Here is a 23,233-nt window from a genome sequence, read left to right on the forward strand (position 1 = left end):
GTCAATGAGAGCTGGCAATAAGGTTTGATCTGCTAAGGGAGGTTAGAGAAAGCATCCCTCCAGAGGTCATGTTGTGGAGGTTGCCCGACTGAAGATAGGATAGCAAAAGTGCTCCAAGCTGCAGGCACAAACAGCAGAGCAAAGGCCTGGTGGGAAAGACACCACTGAGCTCAAAGAACTAGAGTAGTTAGGCACAAAATGAGACTGGAGGAGCACTCAAAGACCATGTTGATAACCCTGTCTTTACACTAAGAAATTGTGCTCAGAGTGTTAGATGGGGAATCCTCAAAATACATCTGCACTACAGGGGACTCTCTGATCTTCTGCACACTAGGAGTATCAATTCTATAACTCTACATTACCAATGGTAAGTTCCATATCCTGTAACAGGAATTCCAGAGAAAAGGAACGATTAGGATGTAGAATAGGAACGTGTAGATTCTAGGGTTGGAAATTGGAGAAAGACTATCATGGCCTCTTATTAGGAGAAATACTTGTGATTTACATAGGCCTGGGCCAGTCCACATTCATCTCCTTTGTTTTCTTTTAATAGTATGAAGAACAAGGCTATCATTTCTTACCTAGGTCACTTGACACACTAGAGATCTTTCTTACTTTACTCCCTGCAAAAAAAAGCTTCACTTATTTTATCCACTGTTCCCAATTTCTTAAGCAAATAAAACATTTCTTGGGGTTTTCCAAGGATGGTTACTGCTGGAGACTAGACAATATACTGGGATAGAAAAGGTCAAGGGCAGGTTATCCAACATGGCAACTCCATTGGGCACCAGACTTCACTCCTTGAAAGAAAACTATATGGAGATTGTGATGGAATGGTGGTAGGAAGTGGAATAAAAGCTGGACATACGGTCAAGGCAACACTGGTGCTGAAGAGTCTGGTAGGAAAATAATTAGAGGAAGCCTCATCTTTTCACTTGCCTAGTTTCTTTTAGAACTGACACTATGGTTCCATTTGAGAGGATCACTTCATCAGGTGAAATAGAAGACGTGACATGGAAGGAGTTGCTAGTGAAAGGACAGGGAAAAGAGTATTTGGCAAAAATAGCAGGAAAGCAATAGATGTTTCTGGGCACAGATGGGTCCACATAACCCAGTTCCTCCGCTAGCCTGTCTCCACTTGGTGGGAATGGCCGCCCTGTCATGAGCTTTCAGCCTACCTGCTTCAGCTTCATGGCATTTCCATGTCTCCTTGTTGGCTTTTCTTCTTTGTCAACTTCCCAAATTCACCACATTTCCTATTTTTTACCTCTCCATATGACACTGGACAGGTGGTTAGAGAGCAGTCCGGTGAGAGGAGGATTAGATCGAGCTATTTCCTGTACATCACATACGCGCATACACGTGCACACACCACTTAGGTCCTAGTTCAGCCTTCATTGTGAAGGGGGATCTAAGGAAAGCATTTCAAGACACGTATTTTTACATTTCTCAGATCTCCTGATACATATCATTGTTTTTTCCTGGCAATGAGGCATATTTTCATTGTTTTATGAAGGATGGAAAAAGCTGATGAGTCCTCATTTCCTTCTATATACAACATGGGAAAACAGCAATGCTGTGCACTTCTTTTCACTATGGATGAGAGGATAAAATATTTGCAAAGTTGAAAAGAAAATTTAGAGGCTATAATTTAGAATGCTAACCTTTCCCTATGGCAGTGCCAGCAGATCTTTCTGGCTTGCTAAGGGATTCAGAATTTTTGGAAGCTTGGAGCCTCTCAGCTGCTGGTGATCATTCTCACAGGTTCCTATAATTATATGCAAGAGCTGGCATTTGCAAGGTTGGTCAAATCCCTGACTTTTCAAACTGTGGCATTGGCAGTATGCCAAAGGCACTATAAACCAAAAGATGAGCACCTTCCTGAGGGTTAATCATAGAAGATCTATTGGAGGAAGGATGTAAAATTACTTAACTGGTAAGTAATGTCAAGCATTGTTTTAAGAAGACAGTAGCAACATGACTATGCTTGAGAATATAAGATGCAAATTAAACTTTAAAAATCTTCACTTGCATAAGCTATGCTCTGGAACCCTGAACATACCCATACACCAATTTACCTTTAAAAGGAGCTTTGATGATAAACTGGAAGCAACGCTAAGATGATGAAAAGAAAGTTGGACATGCAGATCCTTCCTATGTTAATTTTGTCTTCAAAAATTACCAATCATGAACACAATGACCTCATGTGAGGTAATCCACATAGACAAGACTGGGCTAGAAGATGAGCTTGAATAGAAAAAGAGGGAGAGGTGGGAGTAGAGCCCCAGAGAAAGTAAGGGAACCATGGCCATTACTGGCATAAATCTTTTGGACACAACAGTTCTGGTAGATCCTCAGTTTCACTCCTTTTTGTTTTATATTATTTCCTTCTAACATATAAGGAAGATTGGGACTGAAGTTGAAAGAAGTAAATTGGTCAACTATCCTGGACTATAATCTTAGATATATCTGATTCCTAAATCTCTGTCCTTGCTACTCTGTCTTGTTGGTTGGACTGAGCATTGATCTCATTTCTTACATGAGGTATATGGATGTCACTGGGAAGTCATCAAAAACTAGGTCTCATTTTTCCCAACCAGGAAAATAAAGACTAAGTGTGATTTCCAAAATTACTTCCAGCTCTGAGAGATCGTGGTCTTACCAAAAAAAAAAAAAATGCAAGTTTTCTGAGTTTTGGGGGCAACAAAAACAAATGTTGGACTTCCTCCCTCTTTAAGACAAGTGATAACTGTTATCTACTCTCTAAGATTTCCTAAGAAGACTAGAAATCTACTTTTGACTTTATCTATAAGAATCTGCTGTCATATGATATGAAACTTCAGTTTTCAGACCACAGATAACAATTACTTTGTCTTTCTTACTGAAGACTTACTTATTTACTGAAAAAATAAAATGTTTCCTCTACAGTCTTAAGGCTTAAACTTTAGGGAACCTTAAAGAGCTCAACCAAATTGCCTTCATTTTTTCTTCTTTCAATTTTAATTTTTTATATTAGTACAGAATTGTACCACATAATGACCACATTCCTTCCTCATGAGGAGTTGGTACATGTACATAACACATCTTAATTCTTTTATTTTTGCCCTTTTTATTCCCTCCTTAATCCTTCCCTCCAACTCTTGATACCCTTCCCACCTGATAAAGATCTCCCCATTTCCTATTATATCTGTTTTTTATTTTGCTCTTTATTTGTATTTTGGGTTTCTCATATAAGAGAATCTATGGGACACTGAAGCTTTGTGCATCTGATTTCTTTCCTTAACATTATTGTTTCACTTAACATTATTTTTCTACAAATGACTCATTTATCTTTTTTATACTAGAATAGCAGTTCATTGTGTATAAATACCAATTTTATTAATCTATTCATCTATTAATGGACATATAGGCTACTTCCAAGATTTAGCTATTGTGACTTGTGCTGCTATAAACATGAGTGTGCATGGATCATTGTTATATGTTGTCTTTAACTCCTTAGGGAAGATAGCTAGAGGGGAATACCTAGGTTGAGTGGAATTGATTGTTTTAGTTTTTTGAGATATCTCTATATTCTCACAAAGACTGCAGCCTCCCTTGCTTCACCAGCATTTGCTATTATTTGATTTTTTGATGACAGCCATTCTTTCTGGAATAAAATAGAATCTCAGTGTTGGTTTAATTTGCATTTCTCTAATGGCCAGAGATGCTGAACATTTTTTCATGTATTAATGAGTATTTGTATTTCTTCTTCTGAGAAGTGTCTTTTCCTTTCAGCTGCCCATTTTTTAATTAGGTCTTTTATTTTGAGAGGTCTAATTTTTTTTAGTTATAGGAATACCTCACAAAATTTTTTCCCATTCTGTAGGTTGTCTCTTCACTTTGTTGATTATTTCCTTTGCTGTGGAGAAGCTTGTTAACATGATATGATCCCATTTGTTGATTCTTAGTATAATTTTTTGTGCAATTGAGGTTCTGTTCAAAAAGTCTTTGCTTATGCATATGTCTTCAAGAGTTTTACCTACTTTATCTCCTAGCAGATTAAATGTTTATTAACATTTAGATATTTGATTCATTTTTATTTTAGCTTAGTACATGGTGAAAGACATGTGTCTCGACTCAGTATTCTGCTTTTTGATAACCAGTTTTCTCAGCACTGTCAGTTAAAGGTGCTATCGTTCCCCCAGGGTAAGTTAGGTATGTGACTGGAATTGTTTCTGCATCCTACATTCTGTTTCATTGATCCACATGTGTGTGTTTTTGTTTATTTTTATCCAAACTCTGTTGTTTTTATCACTGTAGCTTTATAGTATAACTTGAAGTCTGAGCTTGTGATGCTTTCTGCTTTGCTCTTGTTGCTTAGGATTGATTTTGGTATTCCAGGTCTTTCCTGGTACCATATAGATTGTTGCAATGCTACTGGTATTATCTAGTTGTACATGGAATGCCATTAGTATTTTGATTGGAATTTTGTTAAATGTGTATATCAGTTTTGGAAGTATGGCCATTTTGACTATGTTCTCTCTGCCTGTCCAGGAAAAGGTGATATCTTTCCAGTTTCTGATGTCCTCTTTGATCTCCTTTTTCAGTGTACAGTAATTTTTCTTTCTTTTTCGGGGGGAGGGTACCGAGGATCAAACTGAGGACCTTGCGCTTGCGAGGCAGGCACCAGAACCACTGAGCTAATACCCTGGGCCAGTAATTTTTCTTGTAAAGACCGTTTGCTTTCTTCATTAGGTAAATTTTTAAGCATTTAATTTTTCTTGGTGCTATTGTGAATAATATTGTTTCCATAATTTCTTTCTTGTGGAGTTTATTATTGGTGTACTGGAATGCTAATAATTTTTGTGTGGTGACTTTTCATCCTGCTATGCTACCAAATTTGGTAATTAATTCAAGGAGTCTTTTGGAGGAATTTTTTGGGTCTTCTATTGAGATGGTAATGTCATCTGCAAATAATGATAATTTGACTTCTTCCTTTTCTGTATATATCCCCTTATTTCTTTCTCTTGTCTGATTGCTCTAGATAATGTTTTGAAACTATATTGAACAAAAGTGGTGATACCAGATATCCTTTTCTTGTTCCTGAATATAGAAGGAAAGCTTTCAACTTCTCCCCATTCAATATGATGTTGGCCTTCGGTTTATCGTAAACAGCTTTATCAGATTGAGATACGTTTCTACTATATCTATTTTCTTCAAGATTTTTATTATGAATGGATGTTGAATTTTGCCAAAGGCTTTTTCTACATTAATTGAAATGATCATGTGATTTTTGTCCTTGCTTCTGTCTATGTGATGTATTACATTTATTGATTTGCATATGTTGAACCATCCCTGAATCCCTGGGATGAAACCTACTTGGTCATGATATATGTTGATGATTTGTTGGATTCTGTTTGCCTGTGTCTTGTTAAGGATTTTTGTGTCTCTGTCCTTTCAAGAGACTGGCTTGTAGTTCTCTTTTTTTTTTTTTTTTTTTTTTTTTGGTACCGGGGATCGAACTCAGGACCTTGTGCTTGAGAGGCAGGCATCGGAACCACTGAGCTAAATCCCCAGGCCTGTAGTTATCTTTTTTGGTTGAGTCCTTTTCTGGTTTTGGAATCAGGGTAATGCTACCTTTTAGGAATTACCTTGGGAGGATTCCTTACCTTTCAGTTTCATTAGTGTTTGAGGAGTATGGGGAGATTTTCCCTAAAGTTCTAGTAGAATTTGGCAGTGAATCTATCAGGACTTTTCTTAGTAGATAGTTTTTTTTTTTCTTAATTATTATTGGCTGCTACAGGATTGTTCAGCCTTTATATCTTCTTGGTTCAGTTTTAGTAATCCATGTGTATCTAGGAATCTATTTTCTAAGAATTCTCCAATTTATTAGAGTACAGTTTCTCAAAGTAGTTACTAATAATCTTCTGGATATGGCAATGTCCACTATGAGCTCACTTTTTTCATTTCTAATTGCATTCATTTGGGTCTTTCATTTCCTTTTTTTGGTAAGATTGCCTAGGGATTTGTCTATTTTGTTTATTCTTTCAAAGAGCAAGGTCTTTGATTCATTGATTTTTGTATCATTTTTTAGTTTCAATTTCTTTAATTTGTGCTCTTATCTTTATAATTTCTTTCTACTATTTTGAATTTGGACTGTTCTTGTTTTTCTAGGAACTTGAAGTACATCATTAGGTTATTTGAGCTTGTTCTGTTTTTCTGATATGGACATTCACAGCTAGTCTTCTGGTATGTTGTACTGGCATTATTGCTTGACTTTAGGAACTCTAGTTTCTTCCTTGATTTCTTCTGTGGCCCAATGATTATGCAGGAAGTTATTGTTTAATTTCCATTTGTTGCATATATTCTGTGGTTTCTTTTGCTATTGATTTCTAGTTCCATTGCACTATGATCTGATAATATGTATGGAATAATTTCGATTCTTTTGGATTTAGTTAAGCATCCCTTATGGGCTAGCATGTAGTGTATTTTGGAGAAAGTTCTTTGCTAAACTCATTATTCGTGTTTTATATCATTTCATTTAGCTTATCTAGTTTTTTATTGGTGTCTCCTATAAGCTTCCTGATCAGTGTCATCCATTACCTATTTAATAATATTTTCTTTGAGCACCTTATTGATGTTTTTTAATCCCCTCTATTATCCTTCAAATAATTTGGCTGTATGGCTTTTGCTTTTCTTCCCCTGATCCTCCGTGGATCAGCTTTGGGCTAGCTGGGAGTTTGGGGAGACATTTTGTTGCCTCGTCTTCTGCTGAGAAAAATGTGTATTTTGTTGTTCTTAGGTAGAACATTTTAGATATCTATTAAATAATTTTGTTTGAAGGTTTTGATCAACTCAGGTATTTCTTTGGCCTGTCAGCACTGCTTTTTTTTTTTTTTTTGGTACTGGGGATTGAACTCAGGTCCTTGGACTTGCAGGGCAGGCGATGGAACAACTGAGCTAAATCCTAGCCCTCAGATATTTCTTTTTCTCTTTTTTTTTTTTTTGGTATTGGGAATCGAACTCAGGTCCTTGCGCTTGCACAGCAGGCAAAGAAACCACTGAGCTAAATCCCCGACCCTTCTTTGATTTATTTTGTCTACTTGATCTATTTGTGAGTGGGGTATTGAGGTAGCCCATTATAATTGTGTTAATGTTGTGTGATATTTTTATGTAACAATGTTTGTTTTATGAGGTTGAGTGTGCCAGTGTTTGGAGCACATATGTTTATATTAGTTAACTATTCCTATTGAATGTTTTCTTAACTAATATAGAACCTTATAGTCACTACACTGCACTGCACTACACGTGGGAATGTTTGTCTCACATGTGTAGTTCACAGTGTGCTTATAGAACCTATAGAACCAGTATAGAACCTTGTCTCTTTTAATCAGTTTTGGTTTGAAGTCTAATTTGTCTGAAATTAGGATAGCAATTCCTGTTTCTATATTCTTGATGTATGGAATATTGTTTTACATCCTTTGATTTTTAATCTATGAATATTCTTTTAGATTAAATATATTTCTTGTACACAGCACATGGGTTTGTTTCTTGGCCCATTCTGACAATCTGTGTCTCTTGATTGGGGAATTGAGACCAATCACAGTGAAAGAAATGTATTGACTTATTCCTGTCATTGTATTGTTTTTTGTGTTGCTGATTTCTTTCTTTTACCTGCTTCTTTTTAACTGATCAGTCTGCCTGGAATATTCATTCTATTTGACTTTTTTAGCATCATCAGATTCATTGTCTCTGTCTAGGATATCCTGGAGAAATTTTTGGAGTGCTAGCTTATTGGGCATAAATTTAATAAGGTGCTCTTGGTCGTGGATATACCTTATTTTGCCATCAATTTTGGAAGATATTTTTCAGGATATATAAGTCTGGGTTGTAATTTTTTTTTATTTTAAGGATTGAAAACTTTACACCAAACTCTCTTGGCCTTTAAGGTTTGTGATGAGAAGTCTTCTGTAATTCTAATGGGCTTGCCTTTATAAGTGGCTTAATGGCTTTTGGCTTAATGGCTTTTGGCTCAGTGGCTTAATGGCTAATGGTTTTTAAAATAATGCCCCTGTGTTGGACTTCTGGGGTTTTGTCTATATGTCATCAACAGGTCCTCCTTTGATCATGGGTATTTGGTATTCTACAAGCCTCACCTGTATGCTGAACTTTTTCCTGCTATTATTTCTGTAAACAGTTTTTTAGGCCATTTGTGCTGTCTTCTGATTTTTCACTTATTCCTAATAATCTTAGATTAACTTTCTTTGCATCATCTAGCAACTGTTGGATGCACTTTTTGTTTTCTTATGTTTTTAAGGTATCTCTGAATAGTTGGTCTAGGAGAGCAGCTCTATCTTCCAATTCTGACACTTTGTCCTCACATCGGTTGCTTATGTTGCCCATACTTTCAGTGTAATTTTTAATCTCTTGGATTTCTGTTTGGAGCCTTTTTGTGGACTCTAGTTCTTTGCTAAATTGTTCATGCATGTTTTGTATCATTTTGTTTTAGCTTAGCTAGCTTTTTATTAGTGTCTTTTGTAAATTCTGACTTTTTTTTATTACAGCCATTATCTGTTTAATTATATTGTCTGTGAGTCTGAGTACCTTATTGATTTATTTTCTTAATCTTCTCTGTTATCTTTTTAAATAATTCAGCTGTGTGGGTTTTGGTTTCTTCCCCATATTGGCCCATTCAGTTTGAGGGAACTGGGAGTTTTGGGAGGCATTTTGGTGCTTTGTCTTCTCATATTTTGATTTTTGTTGTGTGTGTGTGTGTGTGTGTGTGTGTATGCATAAGCTGATGTTTGTTAGCACTTATAGAGGAAAGAGTTTGCTGCTAGTGTGATCACTTTAGTCAGTGTCTGCTTTTCAGTGATGCACTCTGAGCATGGCTAACTATAGACCTTTGCCTCTGTCCCAACATCCAACCACCTCAGGTAATTTGGGAGACAAGGGTGCACTGTAATTGGCCTAGCACCTGGTTCTCTAAGGATGGGCTACAATATTGTTAATTACATAAAGGTCATGTGGATATTGGCATGCAGAGAAAACCTATTAATAGCAACAACTATGCAACCTTAGAAACAGCAAGCAAATAAATAATATTATTCAAAACATACTGGACACTGCTATCATAAGAACAATAATCTACCACTTTTAGCCATAGAAATGATATCCATAGTTAGAGTATAAACACTAAAACAAAGAAAATATTGATGCACAGTAAGTATCTACTAAATGTGATAACTATATGTCCACTAACAATAAAAAAATTGACTGTAATAACATAGAGTTAATTATTAATAAAACTTAATGGTTATACCAGTAAAAGTATAGGGGGAATGGGAGAATGAAAGAATCAAAACTTGAAATATTAAAAATGGGAGAAGAGAAATGTGAGACAAAGGATCCTATTAAGGAATAGAAAGATATTTTTTAGAATTAGAGAAGGAAAACAGAAAAGAACAAATGAGAAAGAGAAGATAAATGAAAAAGAAAGAAAGATACAAGCATCCTGAAGAAAAAAATAGGAAAAAATTAAAAGGAAAAATGAAACAAAAAAAGGGGGAAATCCTCAACAAACCAGTGAAGAAGAAATTTTTAAAAAGAAGAAAAGATAATGAGCCCAAAAACAGAAAAAAAATTTTTTTCCTGTACATCTGAATGAGTGATTTTTTTTCCAGAATCCACAATTTTCAAATCCAGCAAGTCACAGTTTTCTCTTTCTAGCTTTCTAGCCCATAGGATTTTGAGGCACCCCTCTGTTCCAGAGACCCCTGTTTACTGAAGGCTGTGGCAACCATTCAAGCCAAGGCATCATCCTTGCTCACACTGGTAGATATGGAAGCCAATCACACCTCAGATCTGTGCGGGGAGTAGGCAGAAGGGGAAGGGATCATGTACTTACTGCTTCCACTTTCAGACCCGCTATTTCTGCACACCTTCATACACTGTTGGTAGGAATGTAAATTAGTACAACCACTATGGAAAACAGTATGGAGTTTCCTCAAAACAACTAAAACTAGATTCCCTATGCTGATACAGGTATAACTGTCCTGGGTATATACGTAAAGGAAAAGAAGTCAGCATACAGAAATGTATTTGCATACCCATATTTATTCCAGCATAACTCACAATAGTTAAGATATGGAATCAGTCTAGGTTCCCATCAATAGATAAATGGCTATATATCATATCTACAAGTGGAGTTTTATGCAGTCATAAATAAAAATAAAAACCATGTCATTTGAAGGAAATTGGATGGAACTATGTTACCTGAAATTAGACAAATGTAGAAAGATAAGTATCACATATTTTCTCTCATATGTGGAAACTAAAACAAACTAAAGAAAAACAAAATGATCTGAAAAATAAAAGACAATAGACTAGGAGAAAGAGACTCTGAGAAGGGATAAAGTAGGGAAGAAAGAGAAGGTAGTAGTAGGGTGGATATGATCAAAGTACAATTTATGCATGCATGGAAATGTCATGGTGAAGCACTAATTTGTACAACTAATATAACTGAGTGATAACAATTTAAGAAAGCAAATGTAAGAAAGTCATAAAACAATAAGAAAAAAAAACTTTTTAAGAGGTCTAAGACAAACTGGGGGACCAAAGAAGGTAAAGAGGAATTATTCTAGAAATATTAAAAATTGTCTACCAGATCACTGTGTCACATTTATAATTTATATACTTCGATATACAATTATGTCTAAATCAGCTGCTTATAAGCATTATTTTTAATAGCCAAAAATATAAATTGCTCAGGAACCCATCAACTGGTGAATAAACAAAATGTGGTATATAGATTAAACAAACTAATAAAAAGGAATAATTGATCCACGCTACAATATGGATGAACCATGCAAATATGCTAAATTAAAGAAAGTCTCAAAGTTCACATAGTTTATGATTTTATTTATGTGAAATATCTAGAATACACAAACATAGAGAGACTAGGAGTAGAATAATAGCTTCCCAATGCTGAGGTACAGAGGGGAAAGAATGTTGCCTAATATGGGTTTTCGTTGGAGATGATGAAGATTTTTAAAATTTGATCATGATAATGATTACATAACTCTAAATATACTAAAAGTACTTTAAAAGAAAAAAATGTGAATTATATTTTTTAAAAATCTACTTAAAATTTGGGCTTTGTTATTACCTTACTTTTCTGTTATCCCTATCTAAATAAAAACATTCCTTAAAGAAAAAACAAAACAAAACAGAAACCAGAATGTGATAGGCATCAGTGGTTACTGACTCTAGAGTCTGGTCTCCAGAGTGGAGAAAACAGATCGATAGGCTCCCTTCTAATTCAAGAATTACCTGTTTACTTGGTAGTTGTTAAAGAAATATTTATTAAGACCCACTCTAAATCTAGCACTATTGTAAAAGCTAAGCTATAACAAGGACAGAGCCTAGAACTCAGTTTCACAATCTAAGCCCGTTTCCATAATTACAATTTTGAGTAAAGGGAAATTGAGCTTTAGCATAAACATTTTTTTTCTTAGGAAGAAGTCCATGGAAAATTAGATGAAGCCAAGATTCATTTAGAACATGGAGAAATAAGCTTAGGTCAGCACACTACAGAGGTGAGCAAATTTCATGTTGATTGCATCTATTTCAGTTTAATTTAGTCACTTGTAGGCAACTCTCCCTTTCAATCACAGGTGAAATAGCAGACAAAATTTGAATTATTATTTTCAAGTCTAAAGAATTGAAGAAGACTTCTTTCGACTACTTGAGAGATTGTAAGGTCTTATTCATATTACCATTTACACATTATATCCTCTCATTAATATGTCCACCTAACCCTAGACAGATTCTGCCTTAAACTAACATTTCCCTGAAGTCCTTAGGCACACAGAACGTTGATCTATAACTGCCCAGAAGCTTTGGCATGTTTATTTGACCCCTGGTACATTATCCTTGTGGATGGAGGCAGCCTCATGGACTTATAGAGTTACAGCAACAAATTTCAGTTAATTCCTCTAAGGAGTTCCGTGGAAATGGGACAAAGTTAGAATGTAATAAACTTCGCAATTTTTATTTGTTCTCAGTATATTGATTTCAGTTTCTACTGACATCTCTGAAAAATTTTCATGGAGTATGGTACCAGAAAGTATAAATACAATTAAGGTGGGATCTAAACATTTAAATACACTGGTTGACAATGAATGATAGGTCGTTGTTCAGAAGTCTGAAGATTTTCACACTTGTAAGGGCGGCTAATAAGGACAAAAATAAGGGATAAACTATCGAAATTACCAAATATTCTTGCCAAACAAGCACCTATTCTGGGTAGGTAACACTGCCCATGAATTATCTAGGGGGGACTTGAGTGGTTTAATTTGCTTTTTTCCCCCCTTCAAGTGGTGAAATCTAGATGTCTGTGAAAATGCAGTGTCTCCTTTTCACATAATAGGATTATAGTCAGACACATGGATTCTAGACTGCACTAAACCTCCCAGCCTCTTTTGTAGTTAGGTTGATCTGAGATCAATTTCTTCACATTGAAAGGTGAGTGGAAATGATGAGTACTACTTAGAGACGAGGGACCTTAAGACAGAAGATGTGACCATTGTGTGTACTTGTGTGTGAGTGTGTATACACTTTTTTTTTTCCAGAACTAGGATAAGTCAGTAAATGAGAACAATGCCACAGGCAGGCAGAGCAACTACTTGACACCCAGTGGATTCCCAGTTCCTTGAATGATAGAGTGGAACAAATCATTCTATAAACACAATGCTTATTCTGGAACTGTTGGAAAAGAGAGAAATAAACATCTATATTCATTGAGCTGCTCTAGTTTAGAGACTCTTTGTTACAGCAGCTTAGCTTTGCCCTAACTAATACATACAGTCCTTTTCCAAAGCATCCTCAAGGCACATTTGAAAAATAGAACCATTGACTGAAAAGGATTTGACATGGAAATCACTGTCCTAAAGAAATAAACATACTTGACTTTATTAAGAACTGTCAAAAACTGTTCTTTTTGAAGTCTTTTCTAAAGAGAGCTGAGCTACATTTATTTAAACATCCCTTTCAGATACAAGTATGTACAAGGAGCAAGATAAAGGAGTATCATCCAAGACTGTATGAGGAAAATGAACAACCACATAAAAATTATTTCAGTGATAACACTTAAGAGTGGTCAGTTCTCAACCAGTCCCCAGCAGTTCTTTTGAGAGAGCATCTCAGCATTACTCCTATTTTTTTGATGTGTCTGAAAGACATCACTGAAGTGAAGGCTAAATGGATAGGCCCTGAAATTAACTAATGTAGTTTTTCTGTATTCTTAAAAAGCATAATGTTTTAATGCTTCTTCTATAACAAAAGTCATTTTTAAAGATATAGCATAACAATGTGTGGTGGCATCTGAGGAAGGGGTGGGTTGGAACTCATTTATTCCTTCCAGTCCTTAGTCAAAGTTTCACCTTGACACAACCACAATAGAGTACACACTCAGAACTCTAAAACAGTAATAAAATTGAAATCTCCTATGTGAAATAATATTTTTATTAAGTCCCAAAATTGTTCAGTTGAAACAGAACACCAGGGAAACTGGCATTGCTTTCTCCCTGTGTCTGTGACACCAGAAAGCTAACTTTCTGGGATTTTCATTCTTTTCAGCAGGTCACCTGAGAGACCCTGCCAATGTGTCTCCCTGGCATTTATTTGTCCACTGGACTAGCAAATATTGCTGTGGGACTCTTGAAACTATTTTCCAGTGTTAGTGTTTTAGGTTTTTTTTTTAGACTGATGACTTTTTAATATTAAAGACACAAGTAGTTTAGAGAAATAAAGAAAGGAGTTTGTACCATGTTCTGAGGAATGTATTCATAAATGTGTATGTGTTGAGTATATTGGCTACTGTTGTATTCAAACATGAAGCCTTCAGAGGGCTGGAAACAATAGACAGAATTCTGTTGTCTCATGTTCCCACTCTACTGACTCATAAGGGTTAGTATATAAAATAATATGCAGTGTGATTATTATTGCAATGGGTTTGGTCCCACCACTGCATTTTATCAAGGGAAATGAGTTACATTAATTCTAATGTGATTTTGCTTTGAGGGCCCATAATTAATTCAAGGATTTCCAAGAGTGATAATATTTCTTATAGTGGAAATAATTTGACAGAGGATAAAAAATATAGGATGCCAGAAGACAAATTTTATGAGAGGAAAAAGAGTCTTCATTAGAGCACCTGAAAGAGAGTTTTCAAAGCAAATGGAAATATCAAAGAGAAGAGAAGAAAGGAAGAAGAAGGGGAAGCAGCTAGGGAGATGAAAGGAAGGGGTGCATATTTTCATCAATTTTGCTCTGGTTTCCAAATGCCTTACATAAGAGTCCTATTCCAGCAAGCCTAAAATTGCACACAGTAGCTGTCACACCTTCTCAAATCTGTCAGTGTTTAAAGCTGACAGAGGAGGGCATGCCCTTAGCATGGTCATCAGAGAACATCCTGATTTCTTTCCAATTTCTATCTGTGAATTTAGACAAATAATGCTAATAAAAAATATTTTCCATGCACATAGAAGGTTAACAAAACATCACGTTGGTCTCCCTTATACCCATTAGCAGCAGAAGAACAAACTTGAATACAAATGAGGGATTCAGTTAGAAAGTTGTGGCCAGGCAGCATGTGGTGGAAACCAAAGGGAAGTTGGGGAATTTGACAGAAACAAGCTTTCCACATTGATAACAAGCAATGTAATGAATAAATATAGGACGTGCTTCTGCCAAGTTGTTCTGTGTTTAAAGTTTTCTTCACATTTCCAGCCAATAACTCAATGTCCAAGATGCCTTCTTCTCTATAAATGCCACATTGTACCTGGGAAGCAAGACTCAAGCGTTTCTTTTTTCTCTTGTTCTCCAGAGAGAATATTTTCTTAATTTTTAGATACTCAAGAGATACCCTTTTCCACCTGGATTTCATACATGTTAACTCTATTGACTCTCATAAAATAGACCCAAATTATTTTTGCTCTTTGCTACTTAGTAAAAATTCCATTGCCATGTATCATGTCTGGCCTCTCCTGTTAAACTTATTAGCACCAGGGCATCCAAAGGGCTCTGAGGGCAGAAGGCATGCATAGGGTCTGAAATGTCCATCAAGGAAATTCAAACCTCTTCCCTTTGAAATGGGTTCAAGGGCCAATTCAAATTTTTAACAGGAATCTGGAGGTTCAGAGACTGTGTAAGCCTCACCTGGATCTGTTTTTCCAAAAGTAACGCAAGCCTTTCCTTGTTATTTTACTAAATGTGGCTTTTCATCCTGAGGGTAAGCAGACAGTGTGCAGCCCTATGGAGCTGTCCTGGAAGCATTTCATGGAAGCAGCTGACAGGGAGGAAAAGTCTGGTTCCCCTTTCCAAGGAACTTCAAAGGAAGCAGAGCCTGTTGCAATCATGTCTCCTGAAGTCATATTGAGACATAAGGTGAATATTCTTCAGTCTATGTCCTACAAAAAAGTTCAGCTAGCAGGACAAGTTGGTGCATGCCTATAATCCCAGCACTTTGGGAGCCTGAGGCAAGAGAGTCCCAAATTCAAGCCCAACCTGGGAAACTTAGTGAGACCTTGTCTCAAAATAAAAGTTAAAGAAAGGCTGGGGATGTAGCATAGTATGAAGGTCCTGGGTTCAATCCTCAGTATTAGACATACAGACATACACACACACACACACACACACACACACAGAGGTCAGGTTAGTCTTCCTGCTTTAGAGGATTTGCCTTTGCAGGCTGAGGAGTGGGAGGAAGGCTAGGGGAGGACCCCAGAGTGCTGCCAGTGGGCAAGGTCCACCAGGCACACTTTGAACTTGGTGATGCTGCCTGAGTTTACATGAAATGGAATGTTCACTATTGAAGTTACCCTGCTATCAGCTTTTTCTTGGTGCTTAAAGAACCAAACTCTTTCAAAAGACAATTCTGCCATAGTTAACAGTTAACATTTGAGTAACTAGGGCCACTACACAGAGTGGGCTGTGCCCTGCAATGACTCCTTGGTGTATGGAATGATAGCTTTCAGTCTGTGCTTTGTCCTGAAAGACTCCATTTTATAAAGCAGCAGTTTGGCAGAATGACCTGATAACCTATCTATGTGAAAGATAATCATAAAACGTTGGGCACACTGAAATTATTTGAAAAAAATAAAAGAAAAGAACTCCCAACTGCATAGCACAGTCATAAGCATAAATTGATAATCTTGGTAAAAAATAATTGCCACCTATAAACTTACCAGATTAAATCAAGGACACATGGACACATGGTGTATCTAAGTTATATCCCAGAATACCAGGTCCCCGTGAGCTTGTTAGGCACACCAGGCCAACATACAACACAACTCTCTCACCTGGATAATGGAAAGAAAGGGGCACCCAACACTGAGGTGTGGAGGTGCCACAAGGCCTTGTCATCTCAGCAGACCACCTGCTGGGCACATTGCAAGGTGGAAATGTTACTCACCAGCTTCAGCTTTATTTCTCCCAGTTTAGCTCAGCTCCATTTCCTGCACAAATGGCTCCACACTGACTGCTGTCCAGACTCAGGCTTTGACCAACTTTGCACTCAACAAGCCCCGTGCCTCGCTTCCTGCCTCGTGCGTGGTGCCTCATGCCTCCTTGTGCCTCATGCCTGGATGAAGCTGCTCCTAATTCTTCCCTAATTTTATCAAGGCACCTGCAGTGACTTTTCACATTTCCATGAGCTCTATGTCTTTTCAACTCCCGCAGCCACTGCTAACCTTTTGTAAGCTGCCCTATAACACAAACTGTGTGGCTTGAATGTTATAGATATTAGTAATTAAGATTAGAACATACCTAATTCTAATTACCCAGCTCACTAGCTGCTGAGTGAATCTTGAGAAATGGGCCAGATAATGCCAACAAATTGGCATCATTCATGAAATTGTTGTTATTCAATAAATTCTGACACTGTGGAAAGACACAAATATGTCCATCCAGTCTATGTTACTGGCATATCTTGCTCAAATGAAATACTTTGGCTTTGCAAGCCATAAATATAAAAGTGAAGGTAAATCCAAAGCAAACAGGTATCTTAGAAATCACAGCTGCTGCAGAAGTGGGCTGGGCTGAGGGCATGTCAGGAAAGTCAGAAGAGGCCAGCCAGCTGACTTGCATGACTCTGACTAACCATTGTCCCAAGGGCCATAATAAACCAGAGAAGTATATTGTTTTCTTTTTGTTTTGTTTTATTTTGTTGTTTTCTTCTTACGTGAAGACGCTATACTCAACTTGGCTCTCTGAATAATTTGTGTTTCTATTTTACCTCGTCTGGATGGCCTGTGTCATGCCCACAAATACCATTCCCAGTTTGAGAAAAATTTTTACAAACACATTTGTTTTCCATTAAAACAAGAAAGAAATAGAGATGTTTGCCCATTCAGCAAATACCAACTGGGAAGGGTGACTATAGATAAGGTACTACATATTTCCTGAACCAAAAGAAATGGTTTTGACTGTTTTCGCCATAAAGAGACAGTAGAAGTTGGAGGCAAAAGATAAGTTTTTCCCTCTTTGAACACTGCACAATGTATACATGCATTGAAATACTACATAGTACCCATCAATATCTATAATTTCTATATTTTTATGTATCAGTTAAAAATAAATTAAAACAAGAAATTACCAACTGGTTAACTTTATCTACCTATTATTTCACAAACAACAATTCTTGTTTTCTCTATCTTGTTAGGCAACAATTTGTGTTACAATTATTGTTACTGTCAACAGTGACATATTTTCGGAGCTTCTGCTATAGACAAAGTACTTCACTAGGCACTGGACCTGAAAAGAATATGTACTAGCAAATCCCTACCCTTTAAATCAGCATTCCTCAGTCCTGGGGCCGTAGGCCAGCACTGTTCCATGGCCAGCACATTGGGAGGTGAGCAATGGGCAGGTGAGAGCGAAGCTTCCTCTGTATTCCCAGCTGCTCCCCATTGCTCTCATTACCACCTGAGCTCTGCCACTTGTCAGATTAGTGGTCGGGCATTAGATTATCATAGGAGCAGGAACCCTGCCATGAACTGCCAGTGCAAGGCACCTCAGTTGCATGCTTTTTATGAGAATCTAATCTTCAAACCATCTCCTATGCTATCTGTGAAAATATTGTCTTCCACAAAACCAGTCCTTGATGTCAAAAAGGTTGGATGCCACAGCATTAAATAACTCCAAACTGGCTCAACTACAGAATATATGAGCAAAAATCCGTGGAAGAGTATTATGGACTATTTGATAATTGTCCGTATACAAATACAGAAGGATTTCAGAAGATAAAAGATGGTGTCATCAAACAAAACAGTGAATGTTTACAGATTAAAGAAAAAATTATTACAGTAAAAGACATTGCCATCAATCCCTCTCAAAATACTCAGACTACTCCCTCTTGCTTCAAACACACTATCTCATCATTCTTTGCAATGTGCTTTTTACTGTAATAAGTTTTCTTTTTTTAATTTAGACTTTCAGCTTATCTTCTGATCACACCTTGGCTGGCCACTAAGCACTGGCTTACTCAAGGAAGACTTGAGATCAAGCGTGGACCTGTCCAAATGCACATGGGATGTTTTTGTTTGAGATATGGGGTGGTGGTGTATATGAGTTTGGTGTGTGCATACACACTCAGGGTATAAGTATATATTTCAGGAAAAGACCCAGGATCAACCTTGTTATATATACAACACATCCTCAGCTTGATTAGATCACATGGAGGTCGTAGAGGACGTATCAGGATAGGTGAATACTGAGAAATGTTTCAACCTGTATTCTGGAAAAAATACTAATCCTGAGAAAGTTTGAGAGAATAATAATGTCTATGGTCAAAATCTTTGAAAATATGGCAAACTATATCTTCTTAAAGATGAAAAGGCATGTATGAGTTTCTTCACATATTAATTTATATCCTCAAAGAGAGATTTTTTTTCATCCCTCTCACAAATTTTGAAAGCACTAGTTTGGAGTTGGAGGATCAGTTATGAAGAATAGACATTAATCTGCAAGACACCATGTGAAATTGAAGGCTCCTGAGGAGATGGAAAACATGCACCAAATAGTATTTTAGAAAAATTAATCTAGAAAGATTTGAAATATAGAATAAGAAAGGCAAGGAGTGGAACCAAAATATTATTTGGAAAAATTGATATAAACCCATTTTAATATGACTTACAAAAATGTTAGGAGTTTTCTTTAATTGCTTTTTAAAGTTTTTTTTTTGCAGCTGGGGATTACTGTCTTTAAATAAAATATTATCTCACACCTCTTATAAATAAAAATAATATTTCTCTGGTTAATTACAAAGGAGGAGCAGATCTCTGAATAAGAGCAAGAACTGGTCTATGATATATAGATCCAAGAAAAGAACAGAAGACTAATTCAAATTTTATATTTCCCCCAGAGTTAGTTTCATTAATTTGTCTTCCCAGGTACTTCTTAGAAGTTGTCAAATTCATTTCAAAATAAGATTTTTGTAATCTGTTTTCTATATCCTTTTAAATTCTGTAAAATCTGTGGTAATCTCTCCTAGATCTTGATATTGTAATTTTAAAAATGTATAATTGATATTGTGTAACAGGAAGAAAAGGTCTAAAGGAGCAGGGGAAGTGGGAGGGGTAGGGGAAAGGAAAGAAGGGAAAAGAAAAAATAGGAGAAAAGGAAAAAATGGAAACAAAGTCTTTGTAAATATGGAAGGGTGGAGGGGGTGAAGGGAGGGCAGGGGAAGTGGAAAAAAATAAGAACCAAGATCCTCATGTAATGGTACAAGATCCCAGTGATGAATGTAACTGCATTTTATACCTAAAATGTACCAATAAGCTTAATGGAGGGGGAGGGGGGGAGAGTGGAAAACTAAATGGATGAAAAAAATCTAACCACAAAAGGGATATATGAAATATTTTTTCAATTGCATAGTGCTGAATGTTTCATGAACTACAGAGACATAGAGTGACTTAAAAGTTATTAAATAAAGTCTCATGAGGCTAAAAGTAAATCTAGGTCTCAGGCCCAGTGGAGCTACCTAAGATGGCAAACGACCTTTGTGGATATGAGCCTCACTTTTAAATCTTCCTGAAAAGGAGAAAGATATGAGTATCCAGAACTTGGAACTATATTCTGTGACCTAGCTTTGTGACAATGACTAGACTTGCCTAATGATAACCCTTCTAGCAACTTATTCTGTCCCAACTAATAGTCTTCACTATTCCCCTAGATTCACCACAAAAGAGTCCTGAGCCAGTAAAGGTATATTGAGCCATATTATTTCTTTAAAGAGAAATTCCTGTCACTTGTGGATTAAAATTGACTATAATCCACTTTAGATTCAATTTAATTCTTAGAGGGCCAGGGAATTAGCTCAGAGGTTCCGCTGCCTGCCTCAAAAGTGTAAGGACCCTAGTTCGATTCCCCGTCCTAAGAAAAAAAAAGAAGAAAAAAATTCTTAGCGTCCATTCTAAAGCCTCTAATTGTATGGCCTTCCTCAACTTCCTTTATTTTTTGTTTTTCTTTTTCTAGTCACTCCCTTTTTAATAATATGTTAGGTGAATTCTTTTGAAGTTCTTTGCATATTACCATAAGACTCTCAGAAACAAAACAGACATCAACAATCTGACAAGGCAATAAACAAAATGATGTGCGTAGTACTGGCTTAGGCAGTGGGGTTTTTGTTTGTTATTTTCATGGAAATCAAGATTCTGAAGAATGAAAATTCTCAAAATGAAAACTATTTCTTCAATGGATTCTGGTTTGACTCTACATAGAAATAAAGAGTTGGGTTCTTTGCCAACAAAACTTTGCACATAATGCGTCCCTTGAGCAAATATTTAAAACTTCTATAGGGCATTTGTGAGGCAGAAAGAATGACCATGATGGGGATAACTGTGCATGTGGTCTGGTTTAGGCCTTGCCAGGCTTTATTTCTCCTATTTCTACCTAACGGGGCTCTGATTCCTAGACTGAGGTGGAAAGCACACCTTTAAATGTGTGGCCAAATCTTTTGCCATTTAATTTCATTCAGTATTACACTTTTTTATTTTATTCTCACCAGGATCTTCAAATGAAATACCAGATTTTTAAGAAGTAAATTTCTTACCTTTTATATCAATCTAAGTGCCCTTCCCCTGTAGCAATGAATCAAAACCTTTCTAAAGGTATTTGCATATTTTATTTTTCAGCTAAGAGCCACCATATGAGAAATTTAAGTTCAAAATGTTAATAACCTATTTTACTTTGATCAGAAAACCCAAAAATTACAAATATACTCCATTGTGCCTTAATATTGTATAACAGGCTTATTTGTGGTTGGGGGAGAAAACATAAAAAGTATAACTGTAGGTAGAATATTTACAGTGTTTTAGACTAGTTAAGCAAGTAATTAAAAATATTTTGTTTCCATCTGTAGGTAAAGTACTCATTATTTAAAACAATCCATCAATACCAAGAAAAAATATTTGCAACTTATTAAAATTCTTTGTTTATATTAACAGTCGCCTCTTTGGATTTCTCAAAACTTTGAAAATGCAAACATACACATGTGTATGCATCTTAATGTTTCTATTACTTTGTAATTTGCAACAAAATAGTGATAATGCTATACTTGATTTACCTTACACTTTTTCTGAAGTGAAACTTGACTTTATTAAATAAAACAATATTACAATATCATTAGAACAAAATTTTTGGCTTAACAAAAGACTTCAAGACATACCGTGTCAAACTATTTCATACGATGTTCAATCCAACCAAATTCAAGAATACAAAAGAATCTCAACAGTCTCTTAGGTTCCTTAATGAGATTCATCCTGCATCTTGATCTTGAGTTTCTTTAAATCACAGAAAAATATATTCATCAGAGTACCTCTTATTTTTTAGTTAAATACACTCTCTCTCCCTCACCTGAACAACAACAACAACAAAAACAAAAAAAAATACAAACATTAACAAAAGCTTGATCACTTACCATAAATGCCTGTTGAGATGCAGGGAAATGCCTGTGAATAAACCACAGAAATAACAATAAATTCTAAAGGAATGACTCTGCCCGGTATTATCTTGATAGCTATTTTGCTTGATAATGGAAAGCCCTCTTCTTTTTTAAAAAATTTTATTGGTACATTGTAGATATACAATACAATGACATTCATCATTGGAGAGTTGCACCTTTACATAATATATCTTGGTTCTTATTTTTTCCCCATTCCCCTTGCCCTCCCTTCAACCCCTCCACCCCTCCCTATTTACAAAGTCTGTTTCCATTTTTTCCTTTTCTCATATTAATTCCATTCCCTTTTTTCCTTTCCTCAACCCCTCCTACTTCCCCTTCCACTTTGAACTTTTTCTTCCTATTTCACATTATCTATTATGCCTTTTGATCCTTACTTACGCTTTCAGTTTCTCACACCAGAGAAACTATTCAGTATTTATACTTCTGTCCTATGTATTTCACTTATGAGCATTGCCTCGATGTGCATCCATTTAGCTATAAATGTCTTATATAAATTTCTTATATAAAATGTCTTATATAAATTTCTCCTTCTTTATGGCTGAGTAGTACTCCATTTTATTAAAAAAAAAAAACATGGCATCTTCTTTATCCAGTCTCCAGTTGATGGGCAATTGGGCTGTTTCTAAGTTTTAGCTATTACAAACTGTGCCACTATGAACATGGGTGCACATATATCTCTGTGGTATGATTCTTAAGTCTTTTGGGAAGATCCCCAGCAGGGGAATAACTGGCTGGGTCAAATGGGACCTCTAATCCTAGTTTTCTGAGGTATCTCCATACTGATTTCAACAGTGGTTGCACATACTCAGAGCTGTGAGTGAAGTAAGAGATTCTCTAACCTAGGAATGTTTGATTAACTTAAAACTTTTCTTTATCTGCAATTATACCAACTTTTAAAACCCAACAGTTAAATTTTTAGAAATCTTGTGAGCCAACTGTTAATTATTATAAAGAAAACTAAATTACATAAAAAACTACAGTGAAATTGATGATATCAAAGCAAAGATAGCCAGCAGTCAGAACTCACACTCTCCAATTCCTTTGCCACATTTTGCTATCACTTATGCTTTTGAGATTATCTCTATTATATGAGTACAGTAGGAATACCATATGATGGTAACTCTTGAACATCTCAGCTCTGATTTATATGCTGTTGCACTGATGTTTTCAAATATGAAAATATCAATTAACATTCAAGACACACATCATGGGACAACTGAAATTGTGGCC

The 23,233-nt window shown here is 36.1% G+C and overlaps 1 protein-coding gene across 11 annotated transcripts in view; it reads right to left on the reverse strand.

The window, feature by feature from the left end:
* Macrod2 (mono-ADP ribosylhydrolase 2) overlaps positions 1–23,233 on the reverse strand; it is a 2,157,923-nt gene that overhangs the window by 645,540 nt on the left and 1,489,150 nt on the right. For all 11 annotated transcript variants that reach the window (XR_015442057.1, XR_015442059.1, XR_015442058.1 and 8 more), the window contains exon 7: positions 21,959–21,989. Coding sequence is in view for 6 of the 11 variants with exons in the window: in XM_087189052.1 (XP_087045178.1) it covers positions 21,959–21,989 (31 nt within the window). In the remaining 5 variants the exon portion in view is untranslated. The remainder of the gene's footprint in view (positions 1–21,958; positions 21,990–23,233) is intronic.

The sequence above is a fragment of the Heterocephalus glaber genome, unplaced genomic scaffold (genome assembly GCF_053883595.1).
Source record: "Heterocephalus glaber isolate CG9 unplaced genomic scaffold, H.glaber_assembly_v1.0 deba00001532, whole genome shotgun sequence".
Taxonomy (NCBI): domain Eukaryota; kingdom Metazoa; phylum Chordata; class Mammalia; order Rodentia; family Bathyergidae; genus Heterocephalus; species Heterocephalus glaber.